Below are 15976 nucleotides of genomic sequence, written 5' to 3' on the forward strand. Positions count from 1 at the left end.
GAATATGAATGGGAATATACTTCAGAGATATTTTACTCATAAGAATTTCAAGGGGTGCCAATAATTGTGTCCAACTTGTATTTGAGAAAAAACATTTATCCAATAATGATATTTCCCCCCATTTTAAATTCTTATTATCCAATGAAAGGTTATTGCACACTAGCTACTGTTCATGCTTGATTAATTTGAAATTTGATAATATTACATGGAACATATGTTGGATGAAAATAAAGAGCACTTATTAGTTCTCCCTGCAAATTAAAACAACATTTGTGTCTGTAATGCATTGAAACAATCATGGGACACCAGAGAGTATCCGACTTGTGGAAAGTGGCATAAATCTTTTCACCTTACTCTTTTGTGTATGTGTTTGTCCCTCCTTGTCTTTTTCCTTTGTTTTATGCTCTCTGTTGCTCTGAACATGACTTTTGCAGACAGGTTGACAAAAAATGGCTGTGATCGTTTCCTGAGGAAATTACACCCACTTCCTTTCTCTCTCTCTTTCTTGTCTCTTTATGCTTGCCTGCACTGTAGACGTTGCTCTTTGGAAAGCTTTGAAGATCTCAGACACTTGGCTGATTAAAGCAGCCGATAAAACCCGAACACAAACACAGCTCCATTAGCGGTTATTTTAGGCCTGTGCTATCACACTGCTCCAGTGCAGAGGACAAGGCCATTGTCTCAAGTTCTCAACTGCTGCATGCAGTAGTCTGGTATGCAAAGACTTTCCTCAGCTATCTGCTTTTTTTTTGTCCAAAAGTTGGTGCACTTTCACTGTGAAACTCAATGTATTCAGATAATGCCGTCGTTGAGATTAGCAGGATACTGAGCAGCAAACAAACCTTTTCAAATCTCTCCTGCAGTAAAGATCTCATGTATATTATTCTGAAGGTGGAGAATAATGAGGAAAGAAGCAACAGATAAACTGAGCTATAGATCGTTTGACTGCTGAGAACTGAATTCACTGTTATTCGTTCAAAAGCGATTGATGGACCGTATCTGGGTCTAGTTCTTCCACATTGGGTATCTGTTATTGATTTATTGGCTGATCTTGATGCTGTTGTCCTCCTCTCTATATACTTGTATCAGATGGCCCAATTGTCTTTGCTCATGGCAGTGTGTTTGTATTTGCTAGTCTTGTTGACAAAGGACACCATTCCAGCCTTTCATGATGTCGTGTCTTTGCAGGAGCTCGGTTAACTGGTGCTGGTGCGACCTACGACATCATGGATTACGAAGACGCCCATAACGGGGTAAAGGCATCTGAAGCTGCTCGTATTTGTTTGTTTCCATTCATTCTTGATGTTCTTATAAGGGGCCTGCATGTGATTTGGTAACAGAGATGGCGTAATCACAGTTTCCACCATTATTACAAAACCAGCTAGAGCAAGGGTTTTCAAGGGGCCTCAAGGGTTTGCTTGGGGGTTTGTGAAGATTTTAAATAAATTCATTAATACATTTTTTATAATATTATAATTACAGTTTTATTAGTAGTAGTTAGTGTTGTCACGGTACCAAAATTTCAGTATTCGGTACTGATACCAGTGAAAATCCACGGTTCTCGGTACCAATTTCGGTACCACATGCTAATTAAAAAACACACTATTTTTTATAATAAAGTCAAACAAAAATAAAATGTACAAAAATGAATGCCATTCTTTATAATTATTTAAATTGTGTTTCAAGTTTTTCCACAAGTAATAAAAGTATGAAAAACAGTAAACCGTAAAGTTTCACCCAAATTTAATTTGTCTTTTAATTAATGAAATTTAAACACATTTTATTTTTTTTGGTAAATAAAGGGGATTCACTATTAAAATTAAAATATGGAAGAAATATATTGTGTGATTATTTCTTTAAAAATAAATATACATGTTTTTCAACAGTAGTAATAGTATCACATACATTCTACTAAATAATAGTAATATATTTCTGGCACAATGTTATCACAAAGATAAACTTTTATTTTGATGGGTTGCCGTGAATACCTTTTAAATTCCTGTGTGTAGCTATATGATATGACGCTGGTTTTACTCAAATGAAACGGTAAAATGCTTGTGAAGTGACTCTCAGAGCAGTTCTGTAGACGTTGTTTATGTATTTATGTCCTCATTGAGACGGCAGATGCTGAAATCACCGCGAGCGTCAGGCGTGCTTCTGTGTGTGTGTGTAGTAAAAAAAAATGCTCATCTCTGCCATTCATTCATTCACACAGAGACTCGCAGAACATGCTTGATTCATATTTGAATTGACTTTTGCGGCTTAATATTTACAGATACTAGTCCATGTCGCGATTTGATTTAAGTGTAATGACCTACTTTTGATTAATTCATCCAAAAATTCCTTCCGCGTTTTCTGCATCGCGGAAATCATCGGGCCGTACGCGTCAAGAACCGGGTTGACCGGGTACTCGGTACCACCGGTACTTAAAAAAAAATCTGGTACCGTGACGTTTTCATTTTTTTAGTACCGACTTGGTACCGAAGTACTGGGTATTTTGACAACACTAGTAGTAGTAGTATAATTTAGTATTTAATATTATAAAGTTAACTATAAGGGTAAACGTACCTATTAAGCTCACGTACCCATTAAGCACACTTCCATATTCAAGATCAGATTATAAAAAGAAAAAATAATGTATTATCCTACTTGATGTCTTAACCAATTGATGTGTTTGTTACTATATACCTGTAATTTCAAGTCAATCAGATCATTGCACACTGAGATATGGGTCTCCATATGTTCACACTGTCTGGCGGCCATTTTGAAAGCTGTATAAAAACTTTCCCCAAAAGAGGAGCCCCTTAAAAGTGCATTTTTTAAGATGTTTAGGCTTTTATTTGGGGTAAGTTTCACTACTTATTGTAAAATTAAGAGATTAATGTTCAGACTTTTGCATATTATAACCTGGAACTTGTGGGAAATAATTACATTAGATCCAAAAGATAGTTTTAGCAACACAGCGCAGATGCTACAGAACACAGTTAGCTGACTAGCTGTATAAGATTGTGTGCTACGCTAACATATTACTTCACAGGCTGTAATAAAGTGCTGTAATAAAAAAAGATTTCATATTATTTTAAGTTGAGCTTAAAAAGTAGCACTACTATGAAAATCACACAGCTTCAGTGTGACATCAATAAGAAAAAGTATAATTTCATAGATATTAATAATAGTTGTTCATATTAAAATATGTATGAACTTAATACATGACCTAGACTATTTATTTAGCAAAAATCCTGTCATTTTAATAAATATTAAATGAAATTTATTGAAAATTGTTGCTGCTTCAATTAAGCTCAGTGTGCTCTCTTTAAGCTCTTCCACATTGAACGTCTATAGGCCAATTCACACCGCACAGACAAACGCCAACAAACTCCAACAAACTAGTCTGTTGGAGTTTGTTGGATCAGTGTGTTACCCCTGTTGGCGTTGGTTGGAGTTTGTTTTGACCCGACTGAACATGTTTATAGATATAGGATCATCCATTTTCTCCCCAGTCAGTGCGAGTTGGTCGGTGTCTGTTGGTGCAGTGTGAACATGACCGTTATTTTTCATAAGATTCTAAATCCAACGGTCAACTTGTTTGTTGGAGTTTGTCTGTGCAGTGTGAATTGGCTTTATGTCAATACTTCATAAACAGAGTTTAAATATTAACTGATGGTTGTCACTTTAAATTAAGTTAATCGATTTTCTATGGATTCTGTCAACTCAAATCTGCAGACTGGCTCTGATCGTTGGCAACTAGCATCAACTTCTCCAGACTGTAAATTGGTGGAAAATCGGGGCAAAAATCGTGTAGTGTATTCCAGCCTTAAGAGAATATAGATAAGTTGATATTCATTTAATAAGAGGCTTCATAATGAGGCTAGTTTCTGTGTTCATCCCCATGAATTAAATGTTTTATTGGTTTGTTTTCTTTGATTTTTGAATGTTACTTAGTTGAACGTGGACTAGTATAGACGTTGCAATGTGCTTAAATGACACTTTGCTATGAGTATATAACTGATCGACTTGAATGACTTGTTGCTTGATTCTAGTGTTCTGTTTTTTTTGTGATTTGACTTTGTACCTTCAAAAAATATATTTTTATAATTATTCTTTAAAAGGTTTCCTTAAAAGAAACAAGAATTTTTAATAAAACATGATGTGAGCTTAAAGGGGTCATATAATGGTACATGCACTTTTACAAGTTGATTGTACTGAAATGTGTGTTAGCAGTGCCTGTACACAACCATCATAAAATGATAAAAATCCATCCTGTGTTTTTTTTTTTTAATCTCCTTATTTGTTTTACCCTGTCTCAAATCAAGCCGTTCGACCGCAGACGCCACACGGTCGGACGCCTCCCACGATGGTTGATTGACAGCAGTGTTTCAACACAGACCCGCCCTTGCTCGTGAGCGAGCTGTCAATCATAGTCCGCGTCATTGTTGATATACGCTGGAGCTGTCTATGAGCAGAATGGCGTCTAAGCGATTGTGGTGTTCTGTTCTCGGTGCAATAATGAACACAGCAGTCATTTTGATGTTCCTAAGTCCGAACCGCTGAAGACACGGTGGCTGAGTTTTGCTTTTGAAGGAATATTCCCTACGAGCAACGTCAATGTTTTCATGTTTGCGAATCATTTTCACCAGACTGCTTTATAAATGAAGGTCAGTATAAAGCTGGTTTTGCTAAGAAGCTGCTCCTGAAAAAGAATCGGTACCAACTATTCGTGTTCCTGCTGAACCTCCAGAAGAAGTGAGTGTAAAGTTTAATTAACCTTTATATTAATCTTTATATTAATCTTTGCAAATCGCTAGCACGCTTCACGATGTATGTGGCTAATGTTTACATTCAGGGTACATGCATGTTTTCTATTCTGACGTTCTCAATATAATTAATAATCCCACGTTTATAATGAACAAAACGTTATGGTTATTGTGTTATTACAAACTGTGCACGCAGGTATTAAAGTTAACATGATAACACTACACTAAGCTTACTTTTGTAGATGGTTTATAACGGTGTCTGTTAAGAAGTAATGTAAAAAATTTAAATAAATAAAAAGTAGTTATAACTGCATGAAAATTAATGGTTTCCGCCCTGAGAGTTGTACCTAACACTGCATAGATAACGTTACGCATCACTGACAAGCCTACATTTACGAATTTATTTTTCATGACCATTAGCTGTAACATCAATCTGTCAATGAACTAACGTATCAGTAAACACATAGCGTCAGATCTCACTACTCTACCTGACAGTACACACAAAAATAGATAAAAGTGACATTACGTTAACCAACCATTCAGAAACGTCCCGTTCGAGCCTTAATTATCGAACTTCTTCGGGCCGTCATCCTGTTCCGGTCCGACTCGGTTCGAATTGATACGGTTGCACAGTATCCTCAGAGACTCCGCTGCCATTCTTCAAAATATACCCTCAACTGTTGTCAAGGCAACACTCCACGTGTGTTGTGTCAAAAACGCCCCACAGAACAGAGGGGCGGGGCGAGCAAAGCTCATTAGCATTTAAAAACACACGCACTAAAACGGTGTGCTGAAAACAGAGCTGTTTTTGAGCAGGTAAAATGAGTGTTTTCTTACAATACTAATGAGAATTTTTAATTAAAGTATATTACAAACTTTCAATTTAGACCCTAAAGAATCATATTAGCTTGTACAAAAATGGCATTATATGACCCCTTTAATGGGAACAGAGGTGTGGTTAAAGGGTACAAAAATGTACCCATTAAGCACAGCCAGACTTTTTGAATTTAATGATGTATATCTTAATTGAAATGCTTTTGTCATTTAAAATAAAATTAAATATTTTTGTGTGAGAGATTCATATTTTATTTTAACATAACTTTTTGTACTGAAACCAATATCTTGTGCACTAAAAATGTCTCGGTGTAGGTTTTGGTGAGCTTAACAGGTACATTTTCCCTGTGTATTTCTGATGATTAAAGTTATTAAATTTAATCAAATAATATTTTACAGATCATTGATTAATCATTTGTTTTGATTTTAGTGCAAATGTAGTACAATGTGCTTTGGAATGTGAACATTTTCACAGAAAAAAAGTGTAAGAGAAATATGAATAAATTAAAGGAAAGGTGCAATAAGTGATTGTCTTCAGAAACCTTTTTTTGTTATTCTGGTTGAAAGTCTCTTCACATCCCGATAGCAATCATTAAGTTAAGTGGTTGAAATGTATTTATATATTCTGTGGAAGGCGTAGGACCAAGAAATGTTCGTCCAAGCAAAACGTTCGGTCCGAGCATTTTAATTGGCTTTCCTACCTGCCTGTCAACGTATGTATTTGCATACCTCTGCACCCTGTTCGCACAGACAGGATACGTCATCAGCGCAATCATGCACGCTGTTGCAGACAGAGTGAGAATGGCAGACAAACATCAACAACCTGATCTTCCTTCCTGGTATTGTAGTACTTTTACTAACTACTATAAAGTTTTCTCAACGGTGAATGACACATTATGTAGCCCAGCGGTTCCCAATTCCAGTCCTCGCACCCCCCCCCCACCCCGCTCTGCATGTTTTGCATGTCTCACACCTGAATCAGATAACCAGCTCGTTAGAAGAGAGCTTACGTGCATGAACTGTTTCGATTGACATGCTCCCTACACAGTGTTCATTGCTCCCTACTACCTGAGCAGGGGAAATCCGTTCACTCACGGATTTGCGCTGCGCAGCGTCTTCACACACAGATGAAACTTACTAGAGAAGTGTAAAGAGTGACATAATATACATGTCTCGCACACTTTAATGCCCTTTGTATGGAACACATACGCTTGCTTTGAACTGGAATCATGGCGGAATATCTGCTGATGTCCGCTTCGCAGGGCACTTATGACTTACGATCGAACAGAACAAACGTCGGACGTGATAAGATATACATATGAAATGTACAGAGTGGGAAATTTAACTGTAATTTCTGTATGTATTTTTATTATTAAAGTTATTTGAATTAATAAAATAATATTTTCCTTAATACATTAATGCTTGAGAACTGAGTTTTATTTAATAATTAATTTAATTTATATTTAATAATTGTAATTTATGATTATTATTTAATATTATATTATGTTCATTAATAAATGCTAATTGAATTTTTAAATTTGTTATTTTTTATTATACAATACTTTATCTTCACATAACTGACTTGCTAGGACATGGTGGATTCAGATATATTTACATGAACTCTAATAGGTGCATTTGTTTTAACAATGAACACAAAAATTTGTTTATTGAATCCATTTGTATATGACATGCATATTGAAGGGTAATAAGAGAGTTTTTATTTGTGTTATTAGATCAAAATCACATCAAATTAAGGACAACGATTGCGCTAATACACTGTCAGACATTACAGCTGCCGAGACGCAAATGTTTCTGGATGCTTAATAAAATCAGGAATGTGCTGTAGTAGGTGGGGCGGCACAGCTGACTCGTTTCTGTGTCTTTTGCCATGAGTTACACTCCTCCATATTCTCACCAGCCCGAGGGGGTCTCGCAGAGTCTGGGTCATACAGTGGTAAACATAGCAGAGAGATGAGACACTATCATGGGTCCTCTCTGTAGTGTCTCTTTCTGCTTTCTGTATTTTGCCAGTAGGTGGCAACAAGTGACGTTGTGTTTATGAATCATTCACTGAATCATTATTCAACTGTATTGTTCAAATCCACTAATTCATTCGGAACAAAACACCACTGCTGTGTGTTGCTCTGACATGAGTAAATGTTTCTGATCTATGTTGATATCTATTTCTGCTATCCCTTAGTTCACCTAAAAATGAACATTCTGTCATGATTTGTTCACCCTCATGTTGTTCCGAACCTGTATGACTTCTATCTGATACAGGTTTGGAACGACATGAGGGTGAGTAAATGATGACAATATTCACTTTTGACTGAACTATAAATGTTTAGTAAACACACATGCACGTTTTATCTGAGATTAAAACGTTTGTACAGGGAAAACACTAGCTCGATTTGTGCTTGTAGTGTTCCGTCACAATTGCTTGTTTGTTTCTACTAAAATAAACACTGTTAGTCTGTTGAATTGCTGGAGTTCGACTTGCACAGGGATTTTCAGCTTCTTTCCACTGAGTTATTATTATTGCACAACAGCAACAGAGGAAATTTGTTCTCAGCAGCTCTCACAGTAGAACACTGTTACATTTACAGCCAATGGCCAAGATTCATTGGACTGCTTTATGGAATCTCTGTTTGAATTGAAGTTTGTCAACAGGTAGAAAGAAATGGAAATATGATCACAGTTTTGCCTGTGCTATATTTTAGGTGCATTTAGGTGCTGGAGTATGAATATTCATTCACTCTCCTCCGTGTTTAAATGTTCTTCTTGGCTCCCTGAGCTCCGGTTCAGAGCATGAATGTTTTAGTTTAGCCTCAAGTCAGAATGTTTGTGGCAGCTACTCAATGTTTTCAGTTCTTCTCCTTTAATTAGTAATGATCATGTAATGGCAGTATAATGTTATACGTAACGTAACATTTGTTAAGGGCTTTCTTTTTAATCCTTGATGATTTTTGTAGTGTGGAAAGAACTGTTCTTCTTTGTTAGGTATTGTGTCGTTGGCTGCAATACTTTCTTAACAAAACCTTTTCCCCTCTATTGAATTTGTTTTTTTACATTTTTCTCTCTGTTGAATATTGAAGTTTGGCCCCGGGCCATCAGGTCATCCTTATCATCCTGTAATGAAACATTCTATTTTGTCACTCAGTCTGCTGATATAAAAAGCAAATCCTACAAACATTATTTTATAAGATTATGTCTATTAATGCTTTCTTCATCTTATTTTTGTCTCTCGACAGCGCGGACCGTCAGGTGCTCCGAGTTCAAATCCAGCCATGAGCATAATTGGAGCAGAGGATGAAGACTTTGAGAATGATGAGCAACCTGTGAGTGATACATTAGCTCAGAACTAGGATGGGAATAGTGAGGATTCTGGTTCTTTAATGATTCTTTTAGAATCTTTGAGGTAGAAATATTTGGAATTATTTTTTCTCATCTATATTTCTAATTTAAACAGATATAACTAATTAGAAATCAGTTTAATGCCATTCTTAAAAAAGTTGTTTACACAAGAGTTTATAACTGTAGTACAGAAGCAGTGTAAATGCAAAGCAATAATTTGTAAATGTTTTAAACAATAATTCTATACTAAAACATTCATCAACAAAATCATGGTCCTTAGCTTCACATTATCATATAAACAAAACAAGCCTTAAAGAACTGGTTGTATCTATTAGGATTATATACACTACTGGGGGGGGGGGGATACTTTTCAGCAAGGGTGCATTAAATTGTTCAAAAGTGACAGTAAGCAAATGTGAAGTGTTAAAATATTTTAAATGAAATGAATGCTGCTCTTTGAACTTTCTATTCATCAAATGATCTTGGTTTCCTCAAAAATACTTAGCAGCACAACAGTTCAGCTTTGATAATAAAAATGTTGCGTATCAGAATGATTTCTGAAGGATCATATGAAACTGAAGACTGGAGTAATGGCAGTAAAATTCAGCTTCAAGTAGAATGAAGAGTTATTTAAATGATATTTCACAGTATTACTGTTTTTGTATTTGTGATCAAATGAATGCAGATTTTGTAAGTATAAAAGACTTCTTTCAGAAACATTTTTTAAAAATCTTTCCCTTTTTTAAAAAATTATTGTTCATTTTTCTTCATCACTTTTTATCTCAGATAGTGGACGATCAGTGCAGTCACTTTAACAGTATTGATCTGTTGAAGTCCAGGCCCACCCACCTACTGGTCTTCGTTCATCATGTCATGCTACAGTTTGACACTGCTCCTGTGGTAAGAACTTAAACGATATGTGCCTGTTTATTTTTGTCAGAGCGCATGCATGCGTTTAGTTTAGTATGTGAAGCTCGTGTGTTTCTTACAGTACCTCTTGTTCAACTATGAATGTTGTGTGTGTGTGTGTGTGTGTGTGTGTGTGTGTGTGTGTGTGTTTGGGGAGGGGTGGGGGTGTCATGTATGTAGATAAAGCCCTTTTCATGTGATTTAATGCATGAGTATTTCTTTCTTTATTTGGCATGCAGCCAATGTGATCTACCCCAGGTACCGTCTCCCAAATCCCAAATCCTTCATCTTTCTTCATTTAAACTCAAAACTGTTCAAATAGGATAAATCTCACAGCTGTTGATGTTCAGAAAAAATGTAAATTGTTTAGAGCATAACCTCTCATTAAATTTGATTTAGTGATATCTGAGGTCAAGGCAAAAAAAAAAAAAAGGTGGACATCTTACCCCTATACAGTTTTCCTTTTATGTACCTATATATTATTGAGTTTGATAAGTTATGTTTGCTTTCGAATCCAACAGGTACTATGTTGTGTTCATTAATTTTAGATTGGTCAATTTGTCCCTGTCATCCCTCTTAATACTATTTTCTCACTGGTCAGCATGTGCTCTTAAAAAGTTTCTGAAATTTCGAAATGGTTTGTTGTCTCTCCATTCAGTCAATAAAGCCCACATATAGTTTAACATAGCACGTATTACTATCCCTCGATTCTTGGTGTCTAAATCTGTCAGGTTTGTTGCGCTTGTCTTTCTTTTATCTCCCTCACTCGATATCTCTCTTTTTCTTTTCCCCTCGTCTTAGCTATGCTACCTTCATGCTGACCTCTTCAAAAACTTCAACGCCAAAGACACCAAGAAGCACTTTGGGGAATTCTACAACACTTTCCTGGAAAAAGGAGCGGTATGTGAACAAGAAGAGTTTTAGACATTCGGCTGTCAAGTTTGTTTATCACTTTACAAGTCTGCCTCTTTGTTCTGTCATACTTTTCAGTCCAGCCCTCGTTTTATTGTCTATGTTTTTTTTAGACCCCTAAAGGAATGCTGGGGATTTTTTTGAAGCTGTATTTTATTTATCACACAGGTGATCTGCTGTCCGTCAGTCTTATCTTTTTAAGCGTGTTTTCTTTCAAAGTGAAGAAAGCTGGCTAATGTTTTAGTATATTTGTTTGTGAAATAATGAGGCATATTAACATGAAATGACACTTGAAATATCGAAAAAGACAAGTGCAGCAAAAACAAGAGATTTGTAAAGACATTTATGGTAAAAAATGTTTTTAAATTTTTATAAATCATAAAACCAAATGTAAAAAGAAAATGTTTTTAAAAGTACAAATGTTCCATGTAACCTCAATTAAAATGAGGTCATAAAAACTGTGAATAATGATTACAAAATAATTAACAAAAAGCTGTTGAAAATGGTTTTAGACAATTACATTTATATCATCAGATAGCTTGAAATTTGCATTATAGTGACTGAAATCTGAGATCCGTCAAGTTGAGCTGTTTTTCTTTACAGTAATGGAATTTCATCTTTTTATTTTAGTGCTTTTTCATGTCATTTTTGGTGAGATTTATGGTTCTTTCTGACTATATTTTGAATACATCTTACATTCATTAGAAATGGACGTGTGATTGGGATTTCGTATGATACGTCAGGTCATATCCCCACTTGTCTGTTTCTCCCCCAATCCATCTCTGTTTAGACTTGATTTCATCATTCAAAGTTTTTGTCATTTCCCTCCAGTCTGTCTGCCTGCCCCTTCTGTCCAATGTAACTTTTTTTTTTCTCTGCGTTTTTTTTTTTTTTTTTATCCCTCTTTTAGGCATGTTCTCTTTCTCTGTCTAGTGTTTGAGTGTTTGCCTGACCCCGACTTCCTGCTTTGGTTCATGGGAATGACCTCCCCTGATGAATGGCTGCTTTTTTCCCCCTTTTCATGTTTTATTTTTATGTTGAGTCTTTTTTTCTTTTGAATATTTCTCTCTCTCTCTGCACATTTTTTGAGTTGACATTAAGGCTATGGAGGTGTGAACAGAGCTAAAATTAAATGGAAGAAAGTAGTTCTCTGGTTATTTATATTGTTGTGACCTCTGGTGGTGCTGTAATGTATTACATGTAACATGTCCTCCACACTTAATATTTATTTTAATTAAAATCTTGAGTTAATTGTAATTTATTTATCATTTTCCTTCCAATATGTGTGCTAATTCTATGATTTTGTTTCATTTAAAAAAAATTATATAAACATTCTTACATGAAGTACTGGTTTAGTCAAACCAGCATTACAAATCCTCAAGGTTTTGGATTGGAAGTATTTCCAACAGATTCCTTCTCTCTTCCAGGTTCTCAAAGTACCTGTGCCAAATCACATAGCCTCTGAACTGGGTGAGTGAGCTTCTGTCCAAATCAGATCACGGCACTTAATGTTAATATTGTATTATTGCTGTAGTTACTTAAAATTAATTTATCTCTCTTACTGTGGTCCATCAGATCGCATGCGTCCAGAATTAATCAGCGAAGAACAACAAAAGCGTTATGCTGATGAAATACAAATCATGCAGAGTCCAGAGATACTGCGGCAGCTGGATGACTTCAGGTGAGAGTCGCAAGCCTGCAAGTGTGTTCCAAAATAAAGTGAACCTAGAGCACTTTGCATTCACAATGCACATTATGTTTATATATGTAAGATTACATATTTGTAAAGTTTTGGAAATGCTAAATGACAGGCCCTGGTGACAAGTACTTATCTGTCCCTGGTGCTCGATTACCATACCTGTCTACCTGTACTTGTGTCCCACATTAGGCAGAAGAGGATGATGGGAATGACTCCCAATGAGCGTGAACTAAATGACGTGGAATCCCATCGTCCAACCGACCGCATCCCCATGGAGATGAAGGAGAAGGCAGTAGCTGAATCCATGCTGGAAAAGATGGTAGAGGCCAAGTAAGAATTGTTATTATAGTAAATTTCATGTCTGTATATTACTACCAGAATTGGTATTAATGCATCCCTAGTTTTAGTGGAATTAGCCCATCTGTTATGGTCTGTTTTCTCTTTGACTCTCTTGTCATGGTTGAGAGAGAACCAGCAGGTGCTCTGGTCTTGTCTAAAACATAGAGCCAGACCTTTGCCTTTTGCTGCCCTCCGCAGTGCCTAACCTATAATTCAAGTCTGATTTCTAACTGTCTGCTGTGTGGTTTTTTTGGTGGCCTGCTGAGACAAACACCATGTATGCAGTGGGGAAGAGAATCACAAACACTTCTCCCTCTCGATTCGCTTAGACAGAATACAACTATTGTCAAATCTGCATTCACAGCGGATCAGAACCCCCGAGTCTCTGTCGATATTCACTCACCGGCTGCTAAGTGATGCCTATTGAATGTGTCATACTGCACAGGATCTTCTTGCTGCTGGGCTGTTTGACCCCTTGCAGTGAATTCTATAATAGCAGTATCAGAATTCACTCCACTCACTGTTGTGCTTTATTTGCAGTTCAATTAACTCTGAGGATCAGCTGACGTATCCATTGAAGCTTCATTCTTGGCTCTAAAATTGTTCTTTTGTTGTGGATTGGGCCTTTTTTTGCTTAAACTGATGCAACTCATTCACCTTTTGAAAACGTAAGGCAAATGTTATATAGTTGCTTACCTGAAATGGGCATGGTTCAAAAATCAAAACCAATATAATTGTTGTCTTTCATGACACACAGACATTTAGGACATGTATAGTGCAATCACCAGGCTGCTCTATTCCCTGAACAAAAAGGACAAACAAAACAAAACAGTAATAAGTCTAGTTTATCGGGTTTATCTGCTATAATCCTATTCTTACTATGTAGGGATGCACAGTATATCAGTACCGTATAGATTAGCTGCCAATAATAATGTATTGGTCATTATTAGATGCTTAGTTGTTGCTTAATACTGTTTTTAATACTGTTATAATGTAAATAAAGTAACTAACTGGTAAAATCACTGACATTTCTTAGTGTTTTAAGTGTATATACACTTAAAACACTAAGAAATATATATATATATATATATATATATATATATATATATATATATATATACACACACACACGATTATTGACAAAAATAATATCTCGATATTATAAAAATATCTGATTTTTACATTAAAAGTGTCCATTATCTTTTGAGTCAAATTCTTACATTTAATCAGTGAATTAGAATAACAAGACTTATGGGCTGTTACCAAGCAAATGAAATCAGTATCAACAAAATGAATCTTTGCAATGCAGAGAAAACACAGAAGCTGCATCTGAAGTGGCATTTAGATGCATTTACACACTGTTTAATGCAAGACATGAATGCATTTAACCTGCAATTACAAATGCATAAATCATGCTTTGATTATATTAAACACAAAACGTTAAAAACGAATATTTGAAATTATTTAAATAATAAAAGATACTTTGAATGTGAAATTAAAATCGCCAGCAGGTGGCAGCAAGTCACTGTTAATAAGTGAGTCATAGCGATTGAACCGAATCATTCAAACGGTTGATTCATTCAGGAACTAAACACCATCATGTTGCTCAGAGACTCAAAAGAGTGCTGTAGCTGTGTTTGGAGTGATTTTTGTTTTTCGAAATAAAGCTTTTGTAAAAAATCAATATCACATTTGTAATCATGGTAATTTTTGAAGCGTTATTTTTCGTTATTCTTCGTGTGAAATTGATTAACTAGGCTATATGAAGTGGTATAAAATAGCCTATATACATTTTCTGCCCCCCATGTCTTTAATTTTGTCTTCGTTCTAAATGTAGTGAAAGTGCAGTGAAAGAACACACTCTATGCACGCGCACTAGTCTAGACTTCACGTAATGAATGCGTGCACTCTGTAGGTGTGTTTTGAATGGTTTTTGCAAAATACTCGATAATATCAAATCGCACATCGTTTAGACAACAATTGCGATATTATCGCAGACGAAGTCTAATACCAGAACATTTCTGTTTTCAATTCTTACAATTATTTTATGTGCTCCATGAAAGAAAGTAAATTATGTGAGTGAGAGTAAAAAAAAAAAAACAGCCTTCAGTTTTATGTGAACTGTTCCTTTAAGCAAAGCAACTTAGGTTCTTTAATTGTCAGGCATCACAAAGGGTCGATGAGTGCAGTAGATTCACATTATAGGGTGAACACTGGGCTGTAAGCATTAATATTACACCCCCATGGAAAGTGAGGACCCCCATGCAGGAAGTGAGACAGGAGGAGACCGCTGAGCCTTTCGCCTCTGATGAACACACATTGCCAATCTGGATTCAGTTCATTATTTTTACACAATGAAAGCCAGCATGGATAAACTGGTGCTCACTGCCCACTATATAGTAAAAGAACCACACATGTCCCTTTGTTGAAAGCTTTACCATGTGTACAGTTAAGTGTAGTTCCTATCTACATATTTGAAAACAACAATACATAATGTATACTGTAGCATTCAAAAGGTTGCATTTTTTTTAAATCACAAATAGAGTAAAAATAGTAATATTGTGAAATGTTATTGCAATTTGAAATGTTTTCTATTTTAATATATTTTAAAATGTAATTTTAATTTCCGTTAATGTTCCGTAAATGACTGAGAATATTGAGTCAGATGTTGATTCAGTAATGCCCAAGTAAGGATTCATAAAACTGTGATTCTTTTTAAGTGATTGATTAAAAGAACTGGCTTATAAGAGTCATTCGTTTAGGAATCAGGAGCTCAGTATGCAGCCAGACAGAAAGATGTGGTGTTTTTGCATTATATTGCATTTATTTTGCAGTCTCTATACTTTAACATTTGATTCAGATTCCATTTGTTTTAGCACTCAGCAGTCGTGATTCATGCAGTCCAAGGTGGTTTGGATGCTCTGCCTAGGCACACCCTTTCTTTCTATTAAAAACACACAACGTTACAACTTGAAGTCTGTCCTATTAATCCCAAAGAAAGAAATGGTGGCAAAGAGACAGGAAGTGGTAGAGAGAGGATGGAGTCAGAAATGCCACGCTGGCAGGAAGTCTCTGCTCTCTGGCTCTCTGCCAGAGAGAATGATGGAGAGGGGGATGAAGCAGGGGTCACGTTTGAGGCCAGCAGAGAGAGGAAAAGAGCGAGGGACAAAAGCCA

At 35.9% G+C, this 15976-nt stretch overlaps 1 protein-coding gene across 9 annotated transcripts in view; it reads left to right on the forward strand.

Moving 5' to 3' along the window:
- arhgef1b (Rho guanine nucleotide exchange factor (GEF) 1b) overlaps positions 1-15976 on the forward strand; it is a 43998-nt gene that overhangs the window by 12265 nt on the left and 15757 nt on the right. For 7 of the 9 annotated variants that reach the window (XM_058746354.1, XM_058746351.1, XM_058746349.1 and 4 more), the window contains 7 exons: positions 1189-1253; positions 8840-8926; positions 9729-9842; positions 10653-10751; positions 12191-12233; positions 12339-12444; positions 12652-12792. In XM_058746354.1, coding sequence (XP_058602337.1) covers positions 1227-1253; positions 8840-8926; positions 9729-9842; positions 10653-10751; positions 12191-12233; positions 12339-12444; positions 12652-12792 — 617 coding nt within the window. In that variant the 5' untranslated portion in view covers positions 1189-1226. The remainder of the gene's footprint in view (positions 1-1188; positions 1254-8839; positions 8927-9728; positions 9843-10652; positions 10752-12190; positions 12234-12338; positions 12445-12651; positions 12793-15976) is intronic. The other 2 variants (XM_058746355.1, XM_058746353.1) reach the window with 1 other exon arrangement.

This window comes from Onychostoma macrolepis, chromosome 16 (assembly GCF_012432095.1).
Source record: "Onychostoma macrolepis isolate SWU-2019 chromosome 16, ASM1243209v1, whole genome shotgun sequence".
Taxonomy (NCBI): Eukaryota; Metazoa; Chordata; class Actinopteri; order Cypriniformes; family Cyprinidae; genus Onychostoma; species Onychostoma macrolepis.